General features: G+C 35.5%; 2 protein-coding genes across 2 annotated transcripts; one reads left to right on the top strand and one right to left on the bottom strand.

The window, feature by feature from the left end:
* Positions 1-1,213: 1,213 nt before the first annotated feature.
* On the bottom strand, positions 1,214-5,634 carry psmd6 (proteasome 26S subunit, non-ATPase 6). The gene is made up of 8 exons (XM_055184352.2): positions 5,315-5,634; positions 4,503-4,708; positions 4,242-4,387; positions 3,939-4,158; positions 3,725-3,833; positions 3,018-3,186; positions 1,506-1,583; positions 1,214-1,416 (listed from the first exon to the last, which is right to left on the bottom strand). Exons 1-8 carry the CDS (start codon positions 5,457-5,459, stop codon positions 1,320-1,322), a joined length of 1,170 nt encoding a protein of 389 aa, XP_055040327.1. The 5' UTR covers positions 5,460-5,634; the 3' UTR covers positions 1,214-1,319.
* A 940-nt stretch (positions 5,635-6,574) lies between these two features.
* On the top strand, positions 6,575-12,659 carry slc2a9l1 (solute carrier family 2 member 9, like 1). The gene is made up of 12 exons (XM_055184353.2): positions 6,575-6,863; positions 7,016-7,111; positions 7,250-7,410; positions 7,545-7,669; positions 7,792-7,921; positions 8,054-8,202; positions 8,830-9,017; positions 9,125-9,235; positions 9,368-9,469; positions 9,649-9,724; positions 9,812-9,939; positions 12,369-12,659. Exons 1-12 carry the CDS (start codon positions 6,840-6,842, stop codon positions 12,549-12,551), a joined length of 1,473 nt encoding a protein of 490 aa, XP_055040328.2. The 5' UTR covers positions 6,575-6,839; the 3' UTR covers positions 12,552-12,659.
* Positions 12,660-18,804: the final 6,145 nt, after the last annotated feature.

Below are 18,804 nucleotides of genomic sequence, written 5' to 3'. Positions count from 1 at the left end.
ATTTTCTTAAACAATTTTGGTACAATTGAAATCCTTATTTATTTAGTCAATGATAGAAGTGGTTCACTGCCAAGCTGATAATGCAATACGCCACTATCACTATCAAACCCCAGCTTCTTGTTAATCACACGACGAGTTATCTAGGCCAGAAGTGGAAAATCATCCGCCATGTACATTTTCAGGTGTTCGAGCTTTTATGTGCCGCCTCCCCATCTCAAACCCCCAGTGGTCAATGTGATCATAGTGGCCTGTTCATGTGTGCTAAAGATGTCTGGTTGTATGATGTATTTTGTAGGACTTTTCTAAATGGGAGAGGGACACTGGATTTTGTTCGAAGGATCGTGCGGTGCACCACTGTTGCCAAACATTGCAATTGGATGCTTTTAATTATTTCATTACTAATTTGCTTATTTCAACACAACAAAAAGTGCCTGAATTAGTTTCTCATCGACTGTTTCTGTTTTTTTTTTTAAGGTGACGCTTTTATTTCACAGTACTTGAATGTTATATAAAGGGTTGCTTTTAAACCTGCCTAGGAATCTCATATCTTGCTCTTTAACCCTTGAGTAGAGCCGTAATTCTGCTACGTAATTATTGTGCTACAGGCCGGTCTATGAAATGCATGGCAGAGGAGGAACTCTTGACAATACGATGAAAGCTTCCTGTCTCCCCCTTGTATTCTTGTATGACTTTGACTACTTTTGATATTAGAGATTTTCAAAGTCAGAGGGATAGATATTTTTGTGAAAAACAGATGGTTTTAGGCAGATAAATGTACTGTTTACCTTGAAATTGTAACTCCACTGTTTTCATACGATGAAAGCTTCATGTTGATGATGTTTGATACAAACACCACAGATTTGGAATGTGAATCGAAGATATATAAACAGTTTGCTTTTTGGGGAAGAAGCCGCTACATTTAAACATGTACAAGTGTGTATATTTTGATTTTTTTTTTTTTTTTTTTTTGGTCTTTTGTAAACATATTCAAAATCATTTGATCAGCTGGACTTTTGTGTGTTGGCTGCTATGTAATTCATGAACAAACAGTAGGGTAGATTTACTTAATATTTAAAGAAAAAGATTGTATAGTATATTTGTTTTGTAACAAGTTTCTGTAAATACGAGAAATAATTTATACAGTTATTTATAAGAAAAACTACGTGTCAGACTGTTCTTTTCAATCTCTCCATTGATGAAGCAAAAAACATGGTTTTCTTCAATTCAGTTTTATTATATACTGTACATAAAACAAAAAGTCAAGTTGCTCTCAAGAAAAGATACTGGGATTGAACAAATGCCAGCACATGCATAGTTCATCACATGTTGATCACTCGAGACAGCTTCTGCACTCTGTTAAGCAGGAGATCTCCCTTCTTTATGGTTTCCTGGTACTGCCAGTTCTTACTATCAGGTCTGAAAGCAAGACGATAGAGGAGGTCAGATTACCACGAATGTAGTGCACGATTAAATAGCTTAGAAGACATGAACATATAAACAGTCACCTGTTGGTCTCCACGATCTCATTGACTTTGTCGATCTTGCAATGTAAACGGCCTGCAGCGATGAATCGTGACAGTTCCCTTCAGAGGAAAAAACACCAAACATGAGCATATAAATACTACGGTATACACATAAGCCAATTCAGACAGTAATAATTTTTCAGTGATAAAACTCTGAATCAGATCAAGATAAATTTACGGCACAAAAATCAAATGATTACATATAGTGGTCGACTGATAAGGCTTTTTTATGGCCAAAGCTGATATTAAAGTGGACATATCTTGAAAATTTGACTTTTTCCATGTTTAAGTGCTATGATTGGGGCCCCAGTGCTATTATCAACCTAGACAATGTGAATAAGATCAACCCAGTAACTTAGTTTTGGTAAACCATTCTCTGCAAGCACTTGAAAAATTAGGTTGTTGAAATTCGTCTCCCCTTATGATGTCATAAGTGGATCTTATTATAATAATACCGCCCCTTAATCTGCACTATCCAACCACGGCACTGCCATTTAGCACAGAGAGAAAGCGAGAAAAAATATCGATAGCATAATTGAGTTTTAGTTTCAACAAACCATCATCATTGTGATCAGTGTTTGCATTTCATCAGCCCATTTGCATTTTGAAGACGACACCCAAAAACGCCACATTTTTGCTCCCACCTACAAAGTGGCAATTTTAACATGCTATAATAATAAATGATCTATATGGTAGTTTGTGCTAAACTCACATACGTACTCTGGGGACACCAAAGATTTATTTGACATCTTTAAAAAATTATTGTGAAATGGCCCCTTTAAGAAAGCTGTATGGCCGATATGATGCCGATATAACACAAATGTTATTACAGTAAATTAGAGACAAACAGAAAAGTAAAAATACATTTGTTATGGATAACATTTATAAAAATGCCCTTTTAAAGTATTTGAAACATATTTACAAGACATAATGTGGATCTGACATCTTACGGTACTGTTTGAATAAGTGTGTTAAACTAGTGTGGTGTTGTGTGTGACACAACATAACGTCATGTTAAAAAAGTCCTTCCAGAAAAACGCATAGTTTTTTTGTTATTGTTATATGTTTTCTTAAAAAATGCGATGGAATATGCGGGATATTTATGCAATAAAATTGCGTGAACTTGCCAAAACTGCTTTTCATCGATGTTCACGTCGCGTAATTACGTCACTTCATAACATTCCCATGACAACAGGGGACATGCCTTTATAAGTAACAGAGATATTTACTGTCCGGCTGAAAAAAAAATTATCGGCCGATAATGAAAAATTCCAAAATATCGGCCGATATATTGGCCTCTGCAATATATTGTCATATCACTAATTGCTAGGCCTGGCAAATTCTATTCCTTTTAGGGATCCGGGTTATTGTGAGTCACTCACTAAAGTGATCCGGGTTGTGTGAGTCAGTATTGCTAAATCGCCAAGGAAACTCAGAACAGACCCACTTGTAACCGGCTGATCTCTTGCATGTTTAATAAATCTGGGAACGTACTGGTCGATGAATTCTGTGCTGACTCCAAACGCCTCTGCCATATATCCCAGTGTGAGGGATCGGTAGGATTCCAGCAGCTGGCTGTAGGCCAGGATTCGCATCTCACGAACATAGTAACGGTAGTGAGGGGCAAACAACCAGTCTTGCTTCATCTCCTGTTCCACTCGAGCTATAAGAGAGAAGCCAAGAATACGATTTTTAACAGTGACAGAAGGACAGACTTTGAAGTTTAAATCCCTTTGGAATAAGATATTGGAGAAATAAGTTAAAGGGACACTTTTTTTGAAAATATGGTCATTTTCCAGCTCCCCTAGAGTTAACATTTGATTTTCACCATTTTGGAATCCATCCATATGCTAGACAATTGCAACTTAATTTTCCGTCAGTCTAAGTACATGATGTAACTACAGGAGAGTCAAGTTTTAAATAGGAAAAATAAAGAAACTCTTTGGGTTTTTTTTAGCGCAATGCTAATGGTCTAATCAGATTCAATGGATTATGCTAATCTATGCTAAAAGTGTTAGCGCCAGACCCGGAGATCAGCGGAATGGATTCCAAAACAGTAAAAATCAGAAGAGCTGGAGAATGAGCACATTTTAAAAAAAAAAGTGGAATGTCCCTTTAAGCAATATAACGCGAATAAATTTGTTAATGTTAATCATAAGTTATAATAAGACATTAGTCTGCTTCCCTATTACTTTACTTACCCAGCGATTGAAAGAATACAGAATAACGGCACTCATACAGAGAGAAGAGATACTGACGGACGGAAGGTAAACTGTGCAGCACCTCCAGGATCTCAGCACCTTTAATCACCTAACAGATCAGATTGCAAATTTTACAAATTAAACAAGGAATTTGAAAACAGCAAATATGTATAACGTATGGTTACTAAACCGCAATATCTATTTCACAACGTACCTTCTCTCTCAGGTCTGGCCTCTTCAGTGCTATCATACACACATACACAGTGTATGTGACAAAAGTCTTGTAGTCCATAAGCTCATAAGAAGTGAATGTGGAGACGGTGTCCAGAAAGAGCTCTGCTGCCTGCTTGAAATCACGAATGGCCACACAGTATAGGCCCTGATACACCTTCAGACGATTCCTCCTGTCCCAGTCACCACCTTCTTCGATCAGACTAAAATCAAAACGAGAAATGATCAATACACCCAGTTAATACGTCAGATCCAACAATTATGTGTGTGCCACACTGGATAATACCTTTTGGCTTTCTCAGTGTTGCGTGTGATAAGGTCATTGTCCATATAAAACAGACCGATCCTTAGCAGATAGAAAACAATATCCAAGCGATGGCCGAGGGCAACAGTCTTATCATAAGTCTTTCTGAAGGCGGTCAGAGCTCCTTCCTAATGGATAGAGAAATACGAACAGTGGAAAACGTGGGTGAAAGTGTCTTTTGTATGCCTAAATACAAATGTAAAAATCCTGATTCATCCATCTAATGTTTTGTCTAATTCTTACCTTATCACCGATGCGTATGAGGTATTCAGCTTTGGCCATCATAGCATCTCTGATCTCGCTTTCTCCCAGGTTCTTCTCAGCATCTTCCAAAACATCATCCAGCCGTTTCAGTTCCTCCTCATTTGCTTTCTTCATCTTACTTAGCAGATCCGTGTCAGCCTGCCATTTCAGCTCTTTACACAGGGCTTCATAATATGGGGCCATATCTACAAAACAGAAAACCATCAGTCTGCGATTCAAAATCTTGCTCGGGGGCATTGCACATTTTAGGTATTTAAACTAGTATGTGAGACAGATTGATCATAAAACACAGTGATGGGGTGAAAAATGACATAGGAGAGATTTCTGATAGGTGATCTGATCCATATGTGTACTGCTACAACAACAAGCAAGACAAATACAACATGGGCAACACAACTCTCACCTTGTATAGTACTAGTAAAAGCAGTAAATACGAGGAAAGTAGTACCACATGATCCCGGATGAAAGATAATGTAGTATAATGTAGCATTTACTATAGTAAAATTAAATTATTATATTATAGTAATCACAACACTTCGTTAATGTGTACTATAGTATTTTATAGTAATAACTATAGTGATCTAAGTAAAACGCTACTAAATTTGAACACAAATAACATCTATCTGCAGCTTAGCAGCTAATAAGCTAACATGCTACTTGGCTTAGCCCATCAGCTAACTAAACCGGCTAATAATAACAGCGAAACTACACGGCCTGCACTTTAAATTAAATATAATATTAATTATAAATTAAATGATAAATAAGCATTATGTGTAACGTGAAGCACTCACTGTTGAGTTTGATGGCATCCATCAGCTCGCTCTTGACTTTAGCATCCTGCCTGTGATCATCCAGAGTCAGTAAAAATTTTAGCTGAGCTATCCTAAGGTTTGGGTTTTTAGGTAAACCCTCTTCCTCCAGGTTCTCCAAAGGCATATCTGCGCAGTTAAAAGAGATCTAGTGATGGACAAGTGTATGCGTTATGGCTGGAAAGGATAATGGTAAACTGAAGGCAACGATGACTAGGGAAATCTAAACAACAAAAAATGTGTACATTCACTTCCTCCACCTCCAGACAACGATACAAGAGAAAGAGCGTTTATGAAGCATGAAAAATACGTGTAGTGCCCCCATCTGGTTATATTTTATATCGCAACACATTCGGGCGCTGCGCAGACCGATCGGATGTGACGTCACGTACCGCGAGAACTGATATTTCGACTCGCTCTCGCGATATTTTGATGTCGTACGATTAACGGTCTACGCCATAGATATCGTCTATGGTCTACGCAGCGGCTTTAAAAACATGAAGAATTTATAACATCTTTCATATGTTCACGTAAAATAATTTGTTTATATTCATTTTAGGAAACCTAATTTTTGTTTGTTTATTTATTATACATTTTAACTTTAATTAGTAAAATAATGGCATTACTTGGCAGGTGGGACAAATGTTTGTACAAATTAGAAGTTTAAGATAACTGTTGTAAATTGTGTTTAAATTATTAAAAAATCATAATAAGATACTTTGGCATTATTTTTTGTTAAAAAAAATTCTATAAACAAATTTTTGGGATTTTGGATAACTAAAAAACCGTTGTTCTCAAATGTCAATGTAATACAAACGCAATCATGGGCCTTTTATTATGAAATTAACCATAAACAGTAAACATGATATCACATCATCCAGTGAGCCTAGGAATCGAACCCATGACCTTTTTTACACTGCTAATGCAATGCTCTACTACAGGAACATTTGACGCCTAAATAAACACCTCAAATGATTAAATTGTGTTTACATTTTTAAATAATTAAAATAAGATACTTTAGCATTATTGTATGTTCGAAACATTTTCTATAAATAAACAAATTGTTGTTGGGATTTTAGAATAACTGAAAAACTGTTGTTTTCAAATGTCAAGGTAATACAAACGCAATAATGGGCCTTTTATTATGAAATTAACCCATGACCTTTTTTACACTGCTAATGCAAAGCTCTACTACAGGAACATCCCTAAAGTTTGACAAACCTCAGTTTGGAAACCCTGGGGTATACAAAACCACCCCATCAAGCACCACATTCAGTTGTCATAAATACAACTGGACAACATAAGTCATGATGACTCATGTTTAAGAACAAAAAAATTAGAAAAATATTTGCCATCTAAAATAAAATGCTTACTCACTTAGAGACAAAGTCTGCATATTCACTGCAATGTCAAAAATTAATCAAAATCCTTTAAATGCTTAACAGACATCACATTGCATTCGCAGAGCAGCACGGGTGCTACATGGACATACACCAAGCAGATAAATATGAAGAGAATGTTAAAAGAATTGGTAGGAACATCTTTATTTATACTTTTGTACATCAGACCTTTCAAAATCTCATTTATTCTCTATGTTTCTTAGTTCTTATTTCCATCTAAATAAGTCATTGCATTGTGTTATATGTTGATGTTATATAGTGAACACATTGGGTATCATTTCAGGTTGGTGGGAAAGCTCTTGTCCTCATCATTGTGCTGGGCTTGGGTGGATCATTTCAGATTGGATATCATCTCACAGTGATCAGCTCTCCGTCTCCAGTGTGCACTCACTTTCCTTTCAGTTCTTTACCTGCTTTATATTCAAATGCCGCAATTTACTCTGTAGGCCATTTTGTATCATCTCTGTTTCCAGTCATTACATTCCAGCCTAAAATCTGCATGTCTTCTTGTCCACAGTACATTCAGACCTTTATCAACAGTACCTGGATATATCGCTATGGGGGAAATCCAGGAGAGGAGACAGTCACCCTTATCTGGTCTGCTGTGGTTTCTCTCTTTGCTGTAGGAGGTCTTGTGGGCTCCATGACTGTCAGATGTGTAACCAGTCACCTAGGAAGGTTAATGTTTCCTCCATTCTGTAATTTTGACTTGTCAACCAATAGCAATATTAAGTATTTTTGATTGTTATCTTATAACCTGACTAGAATGAGCCTATGTAACAACAAATATGGGCTTGCATTTATGTTTTTAGAAAGACAGCCACTCTCTTCAACAGTGTGTTAACAGTTGTGGCCACGGTACTTATGTACATTAGCAAACCCACACATTCATTTGAACTTCTCATGTTATCACGCTTCCTAGTCGGATTTACATCAGGTATATACAGACATCCTATGTATTACGTATATTGTATTGTATTGTTAATATTCATTTAAAAAAAACAGAACAGAATCTGCTTGTTTCATTGTTTAAAACATTTGCTGTTGTTTCTGATGAAGGCTTAGGTGGAAATGTTCATATGCTTTATCTTGGTGAGAGTTCACCCAAAAAAATTCGAGGCATGGTGACACTCACAACTGCTACTTCTTTAGCCATGGGTAAACTATCAGGACAGTTTACTGGTTTAAGGTAATGTTTAACTATGATTTCCAAAAATGTTTGCTCCTGGCAATTTCTCTGAACTTGTGTTGCACATATAAATAATATAAATAATCATAATACAGTTCGAATGGCTCTCATTAAGTTGCATATTTTACTCAGGGAAATTCTTGGCCGTGAGGAATGGTGGAACATTCTGCTTTGTGTCCCAACATGTTTCTCTGTGACTCAGTTGCTAATCCTGCCGTTTTTACCTGACGCACCACGATATATTCTGATAGAGAAAGGCAACATGGAAGAGTGCAAAAAAGGTGATTTAGTTTCATCAAAATGTAATTTAGATCTTATACTGTTGATGTTGAGGCTGCAAGATAGATCCATTTCAAAAGTCTTAGGGGTGCACCTGATATTCTGAATCGCACAGCTGATATTATTCACAGCTATTTCATGTACTACGGCTTTTGATCAGCAAGTCCTTATCGATCTGAAATCACTGTTAGTCTGAGTCGTGCATAACATGCATTTGAAAAAGCAACACTCGTCAAACATAATCATTATACATATTCTTTATTATCATGAAAATACCCGAAAAGGTTTGAAGAACAGCAGTATATCACAAATATTTCCTGGAGCTCCGTGTGTATGGTTCTTCGTCTGCAGCGCATATTGAGTTTCTGCACGAGAGCGCCCTCTGGCTTTTCGGATGTAGCGGCATTCACCGTATTTCATTGAGAAGCATAGCAAGAATCATCTGCCGATATATCTGTGCACCCCTAAAAAGTCTTATTAAGGAGCTGATTTTATGGAGTGGTTTCCCAGGCAGAGCTTAAGTATAGTCTTTCTTTAATAAAGTAAACATGTAAAAAAAAAGTATATTTGAAAAACATTTGTCAGACCTTGGCACACATTTTCTTATTGATGTGTGTTTTTATTGGCAGCACTGCAGTTTCTATGGGGACCGGGTGATTATAAGATGGAGATAGATGAGATGTTAGCAGAACAGGCAGTCATTCGAGGGGAAAACAATAAGACTCTGCTGGATATGCTGCGGGTCAAGCACCTGCGCTGGCAGATTCTTTCTCTTCTGGTCATATGTGTTGGCATCCAGTTTAGCGGCATCCCTGCTGTAAATCTTTAAGCCTACATTTAATCAATAGTGTTCTGGTTCTGAATCAAACACAGATGTATGTGATGCACATTGTTGTGATCATTCTGTCTTCTGGTTTCTCACAGATCAGTGTTTTCTCTTTCAACATCTTTTTGGAAGCTGGCATTCCAGAAGATAAGATCCGGCATGTCACATTGGGCATAGGTGCTTCAGCAGTTCTCACATCCTTAATTTGTGTAAGTTGCAATGTGAAAACAGGTTGAGATTACCTTTTGTATATTCACTTAGGGCTGGCCAAACATGATAATATACTGTATATATTACATGTGTAATGTATATAATCACTATTATCTTATCTCTGTTTGTAGGGTCTGCTCATTGAAAGTATGGGGAGGAGGGTTTTGTTGTGGGGTGGTTTTGCTGGTATGTCGGTCATTATGGCATTAGTCACTGTTAGCCTTTACCTGAAGGTAAGACTTTATCTCATTAACATTTACATTTATGCATTTGCAAACACTTTCATCCAAAGAAACTTGACAAAGTATACATTTAATCAGTATTTATTGTAAACCCATAATCTTTTGTTAACCCAATGCTCTACCAGCTAAGCTACAGGAACACTAACACCACATCTCTTTCTTATTTGCAGGACTATAGCTCTGTATTTCCATACATCACTGTTTTCCTAATTTTCCTCTTTAACGTTTTCTTTTCGGGTGGGCCAGGTAAACCATTAAAAATGTATTTAATTTGCCTTAGTGATTTTACAGCGATTAGTCAATGAATAAATCTTTAACTAATCTGATTCACAGCTGGAGTAATCCAATCCATCACCAATGAGATCTTTATCCAGTCATATCGTCCGGCTGCATGTATGTTTACCGGGATCTTGCGCTGGCTGGGACTCGCCATGCTTGGATTCATATTTCCCTTCCTAATTGTAAGTTCTTAACAATGCCAAGGCCACAAAATATAATTGACCAGGAATCCAATAGATTTAAACCATGTACCCACAGGCCACCATTAAGCCTTAAGTCGACACCAAACCAGAAATATTTGGTTTGTCTGGTTTCTTTATTATGTTATATCATATTATATAGCTGAATGGAAGAGGACAAAAATATGTAAGTCGATTCAATTTGTTATATTAGAGTCATAATCATATTTCTCAATTTTCTTTGGTTTGTAAAAAATGTCTGTAAACCAACCAAAATTGAAATCTTTCCAGGTTCACATAGGTCTAACCTGCCTACATTATGTATTCTACACTTGTTTAAGAAACTACATCAGCACATACAGTCTGTGGACCATAAAAATTTATATTCAGTTATATAGATCACCCAAAAATAAAATTCTGTCATTTTCTCATCCTCATGTTGACCTAAACCTGTATGATTATTTATTTTTTGGATGAACACAAAATATATTTTGATAAATGCAGAGGCGGACACTACTTGAGTATTTTAAGTAAATTTTCCAAGCATCTGTGTTTTATCAGAGTGTTTGAAAAAAATTTACTTTACTAAAAAATGTTCACTACATTCTAAAGGATAGAATCATACTGTGTTTCTCTTTAATATTGCATATTAAAATTTATTTATTACCTAATTACATACAAAAGTACTTTTTACTTAAATAAAAGTAAAAAAAAAATACTAGATGTTTAATGTATTTAAATATAAACCAAAGATTTGAAATTATGAAATGAAGTAAAAATTCTGATAATATGCTTTGGAATGTATGTTTTCCAAAGAAAAACACTGATAAAATACAAATACTTAAAAATGTACTTTTATGTCGAAAGTAAAAATACTTAAGTAGTGTCCGCCTCTGGATAAATGATGGTAAGCACACAGCTGACTGTACCCATTAAATTCCATCATATTTGTTTTTCCTACTATGGAAGTCAATGGTTACAATCAAGCAACATACCAACATATAATTTATCACATTTATCAGAAATATCTTCTTTTGAGGTTGAAAAATGATGACTGAATTTTCATTTTTGGGTGAACTATCACTTTAAATACATAGTAACACTACAATAAGGTTGAATTTGTTACCATTAGTTAGTTACCAATGCATTAGCTAACAATTACTGTAAAATGAACTTCTACAGCATTTATTTGGTCTTAGTTCATGTTAAATTCAGCACATAACACATTTTTAAAATAAAAAAATTGTAACTGTTAACATCAGTTAAAGGGATAGTTCACCCAAAAATGAAAATTCTGTTATCATTTACTCACCTCATGTATTAGACCAGTACAGTATGAATTTCTTTGTTCTGATGATGAGATGATATTTTGATAAATGATGGTAAACACACAGCTGATTTGAACCATTGACTTCCATAGTAGGAAAAACAAATATTATGGAATTCAATGTGTGTACCGTTCAACTGTGCTTATCACTGAAAAAAAATATTCATTGAATTTAATCAATTTTTTTAAGGTAAGTGGTTGCAATCAATTTATTTAAGCTACATTTAAACAAAAAACAATTAGTAAAGTAAAATAAATTATAAAACTTTAGTTTAAATGTAGCTTAAATAAATTGATTGGAACCACTTACCTTAAAAAATAATTAAATTCAATGAATCATTTTTTCAGTGTACCATCATTTATTAAAATATCTTCATCATCATTTATCACAATATTATTTACCAAAATATCTTCTTCATCATTTATCACAATATTTCCAAAATATGTGTTTTCGTACTATGGAAGTCAAAGCTTACAATCAGCTGTGTGCTTACCATCATCTATCAAAATATCTTCTTTTGTGTTCATCAAAAAATAAAAGAAATTCATACAGGTTTAGAACAATATGAGGATGAGAAAATAATGACAGAATTTTCATTTTTGGGTGAACTATCCATGTAATGCATGAACTAATATGAACAACTAACATTAACCCAGATTAATAAATGCTAAAAACTTGTTGCTCATTGTTAGTTTATGTTAGCTAATGCATTTACTAATGGTAACAAATACACCCTTATTGTAAAGTCTTACTAATGTAATATCTGGTAAGGCATGTGTGTGCTTTAGCTCCTCGCAGTGCTTATAACTGAAGCATCAGTAAATGTCATTACCGTATATTATTATGCTTCATTAATGTTTAATGTAATAAGAAGCTTTCACCATCATCTACTGTATAGAGCCGGTGATTATGACTTTATTGTGATGTCAGAGTTTCTTTCTGTTTGAAAGAGCAATGCATTCACTCAAACACAGAAAGATCCTTTTATACGAGTCTTATTATATGGTCTTTTACTGAACAATGTGTAATGTCAGGTTCTCAGCTTTCAGCTGCTCCTATTAATCTGTTGTACAGAATATAAAAAAATCTCTCTGTGTTCTGCAGGGCGCCCTGAAATCCCTCAGCTTTATTTTCTTCTCCTGCATTTGTCTGATAGCTGCTCTCTTCATCTTCTTCATCCTTCCTGAAACAAAAGGCAAAACGCTTCTAGAGATTTCCCAAGAGTTTAAGAACATACGAGTCTGCGGATCTTCCAAAAATAAGACGGTCTTAGAGATAAAGCTGTGAAGCTCAGGATATCTTGGTGTATCTTTGAATTGATGTGATCACCTGAATAAATATTAATTACAGGAAATATACATGGGAAAATGTATACAATAACCTATGTGTGTTATTCTGCATGTTACACATCTGCTTACCCAATAAAATAAATAATAGGAAATATATCAATTTGAGTTAAAATATTTGAATATGTAAGACAACAGAGAGCACTGAGATTAGCACAGCTGTGAAAACTGTCTTGGACATTGACTTCCTACTATGGAAGTTAATGTTTACATCAACTGTTTGCATGTAACATTTACCTTACATTTAGGCATTTAGCAGACGCTTTTGCCCAAAGCGACTTACAAAGATTAGGAAACAATAAAGTAATGTGTCACATGGTGGCATTAATACAAAAGGTGCTTATAACAAGATACAAATTTTTACTATTTCTAAACAATACCTGTTTGAGAGAAAAAGAAAAGGTGTTTTTTACTGAAAAGGGAGAAGCGAAAGAAATGCGGTCAATATCTATGTCGAGTATTTTTGCAAAAGATGTGGCTGACCGGATTGCAATTATCAAAATATCTTCTTTTGTGTACAATAGAATAATGAAACTCATATAGCAATTTACATTTAAATCCTATCAAGCTAAGCACATAAGGATTATAATAGCTGTATTTCTACCCATTCCTTTGAATCTGTGTGCTGATAGTTAAATGGGGTTAAGCCCACCAAATCAGCCCGCCTATTTTATTGTGCACTGACTTTGAGTCTCTTAAACTCCTCTCAGGTTCAGCATAAGAAATTTCTTATCAATGTCTGACAGGCATTATGGGACTTCCCAGCCTCATTAGTATTTTAATAGACAGTGTGTTCACATCATAGAGCGATAATGATTGACATCTTCATGCCAGTAAGTAAGATTTATCACCACCTCAGATGTCTGCTGCTTCACAGGATTAACTTTGGGATTTATTTAACAGATTATATCATTGCTTATTGGCATGCCCAGCACATTATATTATATGAAAACTTCACAAACACATTTTCTAATGGGAATAACCTATTTTAGTTATTGCCCAAGGTTCATTATTTTAAACAGTGTTAACAGACTGGATTTTTGATGGTACATTATGGTACAGTACCAGTAGTGATACAATATGCAGTATTTTCAATCTGCCAAAGGATGGAGCTGTTTATTCATTGCAGAGTTGCAGTAAACCACACACTGCAGTGTGCACAATCTTATATAAGAGTCTAAAAGTGCAGATGTGTGTATACAGTTATAACATGACTGCATACATTATCCTTTATTATCAGCTAGGGTTTTTGGGTTCTTAAAGGTGCAGTGTGTAAATTTTAGGATGATCTATTGACAGAAATGCAATATAATATAAATAACTATGTTTTCAGTGGTATATAAAGACCTTACAAAATGAACCGTTAAGTTTTTATTACCTTAGAATGAGCCATTTTATCTACATACATATTTTTTGCCGCCATGTATCTACAGTAGCCCTAAATGGACAAACACATTTCGTCAGTGTCTCAGACGATGAGATGTTTGTCCTGTGGCAGCTACCATAGCTTCACTGTGTGTTTCGAAAGGGAGGGATGAGCGGTGGATTATGCAATTAGATACCACTAAAATCTACACACTGCACCTTTAAAGAACAACTTTAGTCAGATTCCTGTTTTACATTTCCTTTGGTGTGTGAGTGTGTATTAGTATGTTAACGCAAAAAGTACAAACCCCAAAGTAAACAATGATGCAAGTTATCATTTCCAACGTAAATCTCTTTTTTTGGACTACAACAAACACACAGATTCTAGGCAACAGTTTACTTCCTGGGATTGGTCATGTAGACAAGACCAACATTATCATAATTCCTCCCGCTTTGGACTCACAGCCTGTAAACTATTGTTAGCATTGCATTGTGAGCAAATCTTTCAAACATGGTAAGGAGCATCGCATTTCCGGCTGACGACAGAGGTATTCAAGCCAATCACAACCTACAGATTAGCTGGCCAATCAGGGACACAGAGCTTTTCAAATCAATGAGTTTTGTACAAAATCAACGCGTTTGAGGAAGGCAGGATATTTGGAGCTACAAAAAATGTACGGTATGTGGAAAATAATGTGTTTTTTTAACCATAAACCACGCAAACACATTGTATTATACAAAATACACAAACTAACATTGTTTTAAGCAATGAAATAGGTGCTCTTTAAATCCCCCTTATTAACCATCAACGTAAGTAAATATAGTTGTGATAAATGTTTCCTTTTAAATGTATTTGACTGATACTGGTTACTTTAACATTCAGTTTGTTATATAAATCTATACTGTGAAATAGTGCAACTAACTACAAAAGCAATATGTACACAAAGGTATGGCTAGTTGCCAATTATGAAAAGTAAGACAAATTCTTGTAATAAAAACCGTTTCTGTCATGCTAAAATAAAACTGCAATTCGAATTTGTTCACATTAAGTGGAGAATATACAATAGGTTAAAATTAAGGCCAAATAACAACTAAAAATGTCCCGTTCTTTAAAGCAATAAACACCAAGAAGCAGTGGGTTACCAGTGCATTTTATAACAGCTAAGGGGCGTTGTTAGGCACGACGCGAAGCGGAGTACAAATAAGTTGTAATTATATAAGTACAAATATTACTCTTCCGCCAAACAAAGTAGTTCCTCAGAATCAAGTGTGATTGAAACAGAGCATAGTTCCCAACCAACACAGACGCAGCAAAGACACAATGAAAATATAATTTAAGACTGTGGTGTTTATTTTATAAATCACCATTCATCTAATTTATACATTAAAATTTATATCGTGCAACTGTTGAAGTGATGATCAAATATGCTTGGAAGCATGTTTAACTCTTTCCCCATCAGCAGTTTTTTTTTTTAAAGTTGCCACCCAGTTTTAGTTTAATGCCTTGCAGAAAAATTATCTTCTTTAAATAAACATAAAATATATCAAATGAAAGAACAGACCATCCGCTTTCAAAAAAAAAAAAAAAAAAAAAAAACCGTTTCATCCTACCATCATTTGTTCTCTTATCACCTCTCAAATTTTTTAGCTAAAAGCGGAGATAATTCAATTTTTGTGAAGAACTTTTGTAAGAGATCAGATTCAGAGCCTGATGAAAACACGCTGTTTTCAGTGTTGAGTGAATGCGTCAGTGTTTAAATTGGGTAATAGCGGACGTATAAATTTGAGTTATAAACTCCTCAGACAACGTTTTCTCTTTATCGACGAGATGACTCAACAATATTTATTGACATTTATCTGGATATCGCCATTAATTGTGCAATTGTAGACAAATTAAAAATATGATTAAAGACTCTGGTGTTTATTTTTATAAATCAGTACACAGCAACAGTGGCGCAGTGATACTAATGTAATGTGGTCTGAACCGTGAGGTTACCGGTGTATTTTTTCACGGCTTAGAACGTGTTTCAACCAATCAGAATGAAGAACCAGAACTGCCCATTTTATAATCTGTGTTTTTGAGGCTTTGATTGTGTTTACAGTGTGCAATATAACACGTGTTCATGTTTCAGGTGTAAAAAAACACGGTACTTTTCACACAATTTACTTATCTGTATAGTCACTGTCCTGAAAATGTGCTGATGTCTTCCTTGTTCTATGAAGTCCCTCCTTCAGAAATACGTATTGAGTTCTGAATGTGTAGCTTGTTTAATGTGTTGTGATTCGATAGCAGCTTAGCTTGCTGTTAGCTTAGCTAGCGACTGACGAGCGGAGTTTAGTCAAAAACTGTTCTACTGACGTCATTAAAACAGGAAGTAGAGGGCTGTAGTCCAAATCGTCTGTTCGCTGTAGGCTTTGAAAGGGGAATTCTGTTAAAGAAAATATATCGCCTATCAGTGAACTTTGAGCTTTATCATTTTACAGGTATTATTTATGCTATTATAGCAACATTACACACTAACTAGAGTTAAAAAAAAATGGGATCAGGAAGAATGTGACCTGCTACATATTTGTGTTGGAAATATGGGAATCTGTATTAAACAAATTTGTATGTAAGTGGTATTAACGTACTCAAACTTTGAAATTGTGACTTTTTATCTAAAGACACACTACTTCCAATGACAACTATTTATAATGCTAAACAACACCTATGTCAAGATCTCAAGCAAAACACATTCACTATCGTCATCTACAAATTGGATATTTTGAAAAGATCTGTGTGCATATTGATTTGATTCAGTCTGGATGTCCTTGACTTCTTAAGTGGTGGACAATTCTGCAATGCATTAAGAGCTGAGCAAACTAATAATAGCTGACCAGCATACTGACAGGACATTGAGTACTGAGACGCACGCTGTAATTTCTTCCCTTGTCATATGCAAGTGTATATGCTGCAAATGACACATTGGTATGTATCTGTTAGGGATTGTCAGACAATCAAATTAGCTTCATTAACATTCCTGTAGCTCCATCATGATGTCCAGTTGCTGACCTGACAAGTGCATGACTAAAATTGCTCATTAATCTTGCGTCGGCGTAAATGTGCAAGGAGATCATTTGTCTTTGACATCGCAAGGTCAATGCGCAACATAAGCATCTTTCTTGCCCTGAAGCTCACACTTGCACTTGATATAATAAACCTGAAACGCCCAAACGATGTATAATTTAAACCAAAGAGCATTAGCAACAACCTGGAACAGTAAAACAAAGACAGATTTAGTATAAAAGTAGTATATGTTATGTATCTCTATGTGTAAGTGCACAGATGGGCATGTTTTAATAAGGTTATTAATGTCTACAGAATGATTCGGTCTACAGCTGGAAAGGATGAGCCTTTTGGCACCGTTGGATTATCTCTTATGTGTGAGTGAGAAAGTCTCTATGAATGTTAAGCAGTCCCGAGACCTCATGATCTGAGGATTATGAGCTCTAAAAAGCTCCACATAGCCATGAGTGCATCGCAATTTAGATGCATGTTGATCATTTGTGTGCTGTCATTATGGATAAATAACACAGGTTGTTGCTGAACAGTGGCAGCTCGTGACAGCTCATCCGAGGGGTGCAAATTCAAAATATGTGTTCGGAGTGTCAAGTGTGTTGCTTTGTTTTCAAAATATGTGTTTGTTACGTCATGTGAACCATGTGCATCACGTGTTTTGTAAAAATAAGTGCCTGCTGCACACGCGTCAAAACAGTTTATGATAAAAGAGACGCTCACGTTCACAAAATACATGCAAGACACTCCATTAACAGTAAACTCTGATTACGCATGAGATTATGTGAGTATCTGGCAATCGCGAGCGTCTCTTTTATCATAAACCCTTTAGACGCGTCTGCAGCAGGCACTTATTTTGACAAAACACGTGATGGTTCACTCGACACGCAGAACACATATTTTGAAATAAGGAACACACATGACGGGCTACATACATGTTGTCATGAACTTCGCATCAAGCGCCCTCGAAAAAATAAGTCACCGGCTGCCACTGTTGCTGAATGGAAACAAAATGAGCTCAATGGATTGAATTTATGTTATAAGAAGTGTTGTCATGCGCTACACCCATTATGCTCACGGTCTAATCTATAGGTTTTGGCATAATTGAAGAACATTGACTGACCGCCAACGATTTTGATGTTGAAAAAATTGTCAAAATATGTCCCCCAAACTGTTAATGGAGCAGTACCCTTTAAAAAGGTCTTAATATGCACCATTGGGTACAAGATATGTATACATATGTACCTTTGAGATACTTATATATGTATTTTTGAGGTATTAATGAGCTCTCTGTGGTACCAGTATACTGTAGCTCTTTAGGTGCAATGCTATACTTGTTAATAGGGTACAGCCCAAGTCACAGCTAGGGTAGATATTTTGACAATTTTTGTGTTGATTTTGGCACGTGTGTCATCCAGCAAGTGGGAATAAAATGAAATGTGAAACACCTTTTGTTGATTTACTTACTGTCTACCATAAGATCACCTGAAAGAGCAATCAATTTGGAACCTTGTATAAGATATGCACACTGTTGTGTGACCAGCTGTACCACAAACCAAAACCTAACTATTAAATGAAAAAATCCCTAAAAACTGATCTTAGGTCTTTCATTTTCTGACCATCTAGTAATTGAATACACATGATGAGAATAAGTCTGAGGGATTTAAAGACATTATTATTAAAGAACATTATGTGGATGTGCAACACACTAAAGCACTTGTGAATAACTGAACCTGGCGATTTTAGACTTTAAGTCATAATAAAGAAATTATTT

The sequence above is a fragment of the Misgurnus anguillicaudatus genome, chromosome 14 (genome assembly GCF_027580225.2).
Source record: "Misgurnus anguillicaudatus chromosome 14, ASM2758022v2, whole genome shotgun sequence".
Classification (NCBI taxonomy): Eukaryota; Metazoa; Chordata; class Actinopteri; order Cypriniformes; family Cobitidae; genus Misgurnus; species Misgurnus anguillicaudatus.
The sequence above is the reverse complement of the archived record's forward strand: the minus strand, read 5'-3'. Positions and strand labels throughout refer to the sequence as shown.

Bases quoted from the DNA above. Each gene is read 5' to 3' on its own strand.
- psmd6 (XM_055184352.2), bottom strand. From the start codon at position 5,459: ATGCCTTTGGAGAACCTGGAGGAAGAGGGTTTACCTAAAAACCCAAAC. The intron at 3,834-3,938 runs GTACGTTGTGAA...CTGATCTGTTAG, and splicing joins GGCCAGACCTGAGAGAGAAG to GTGATTAAAGGTGCTGAGAT. The intron at 3,187-3,724 runs GTAAGTAAAGTA...TCTCTCTTATAG, and splicing joins TGTATTCTTTCAATCGCTGG to CTCGAGTGGAACAGGAGATG.
- slc2a9l1 (XM_055184353.2), top strand. From the start codon at position 6,840: ATGAAGAGAATGTTAAAAGAATTG. The intron at 6,864-7,015 runs GTAGGAACATCT...GTATCATTTCAG, and splicing joins AGAGAATGTTAAAAGAATTG to GTTGGTGGGAAAGCTCTTGT. The intron at 9,725-9,811 runs GTAAACCATTAA...TCTGATTCACAG, and splicing joins TTTCTTTTCGGGTGGGCCAG to CTGGAGTAATCCAATCCATC.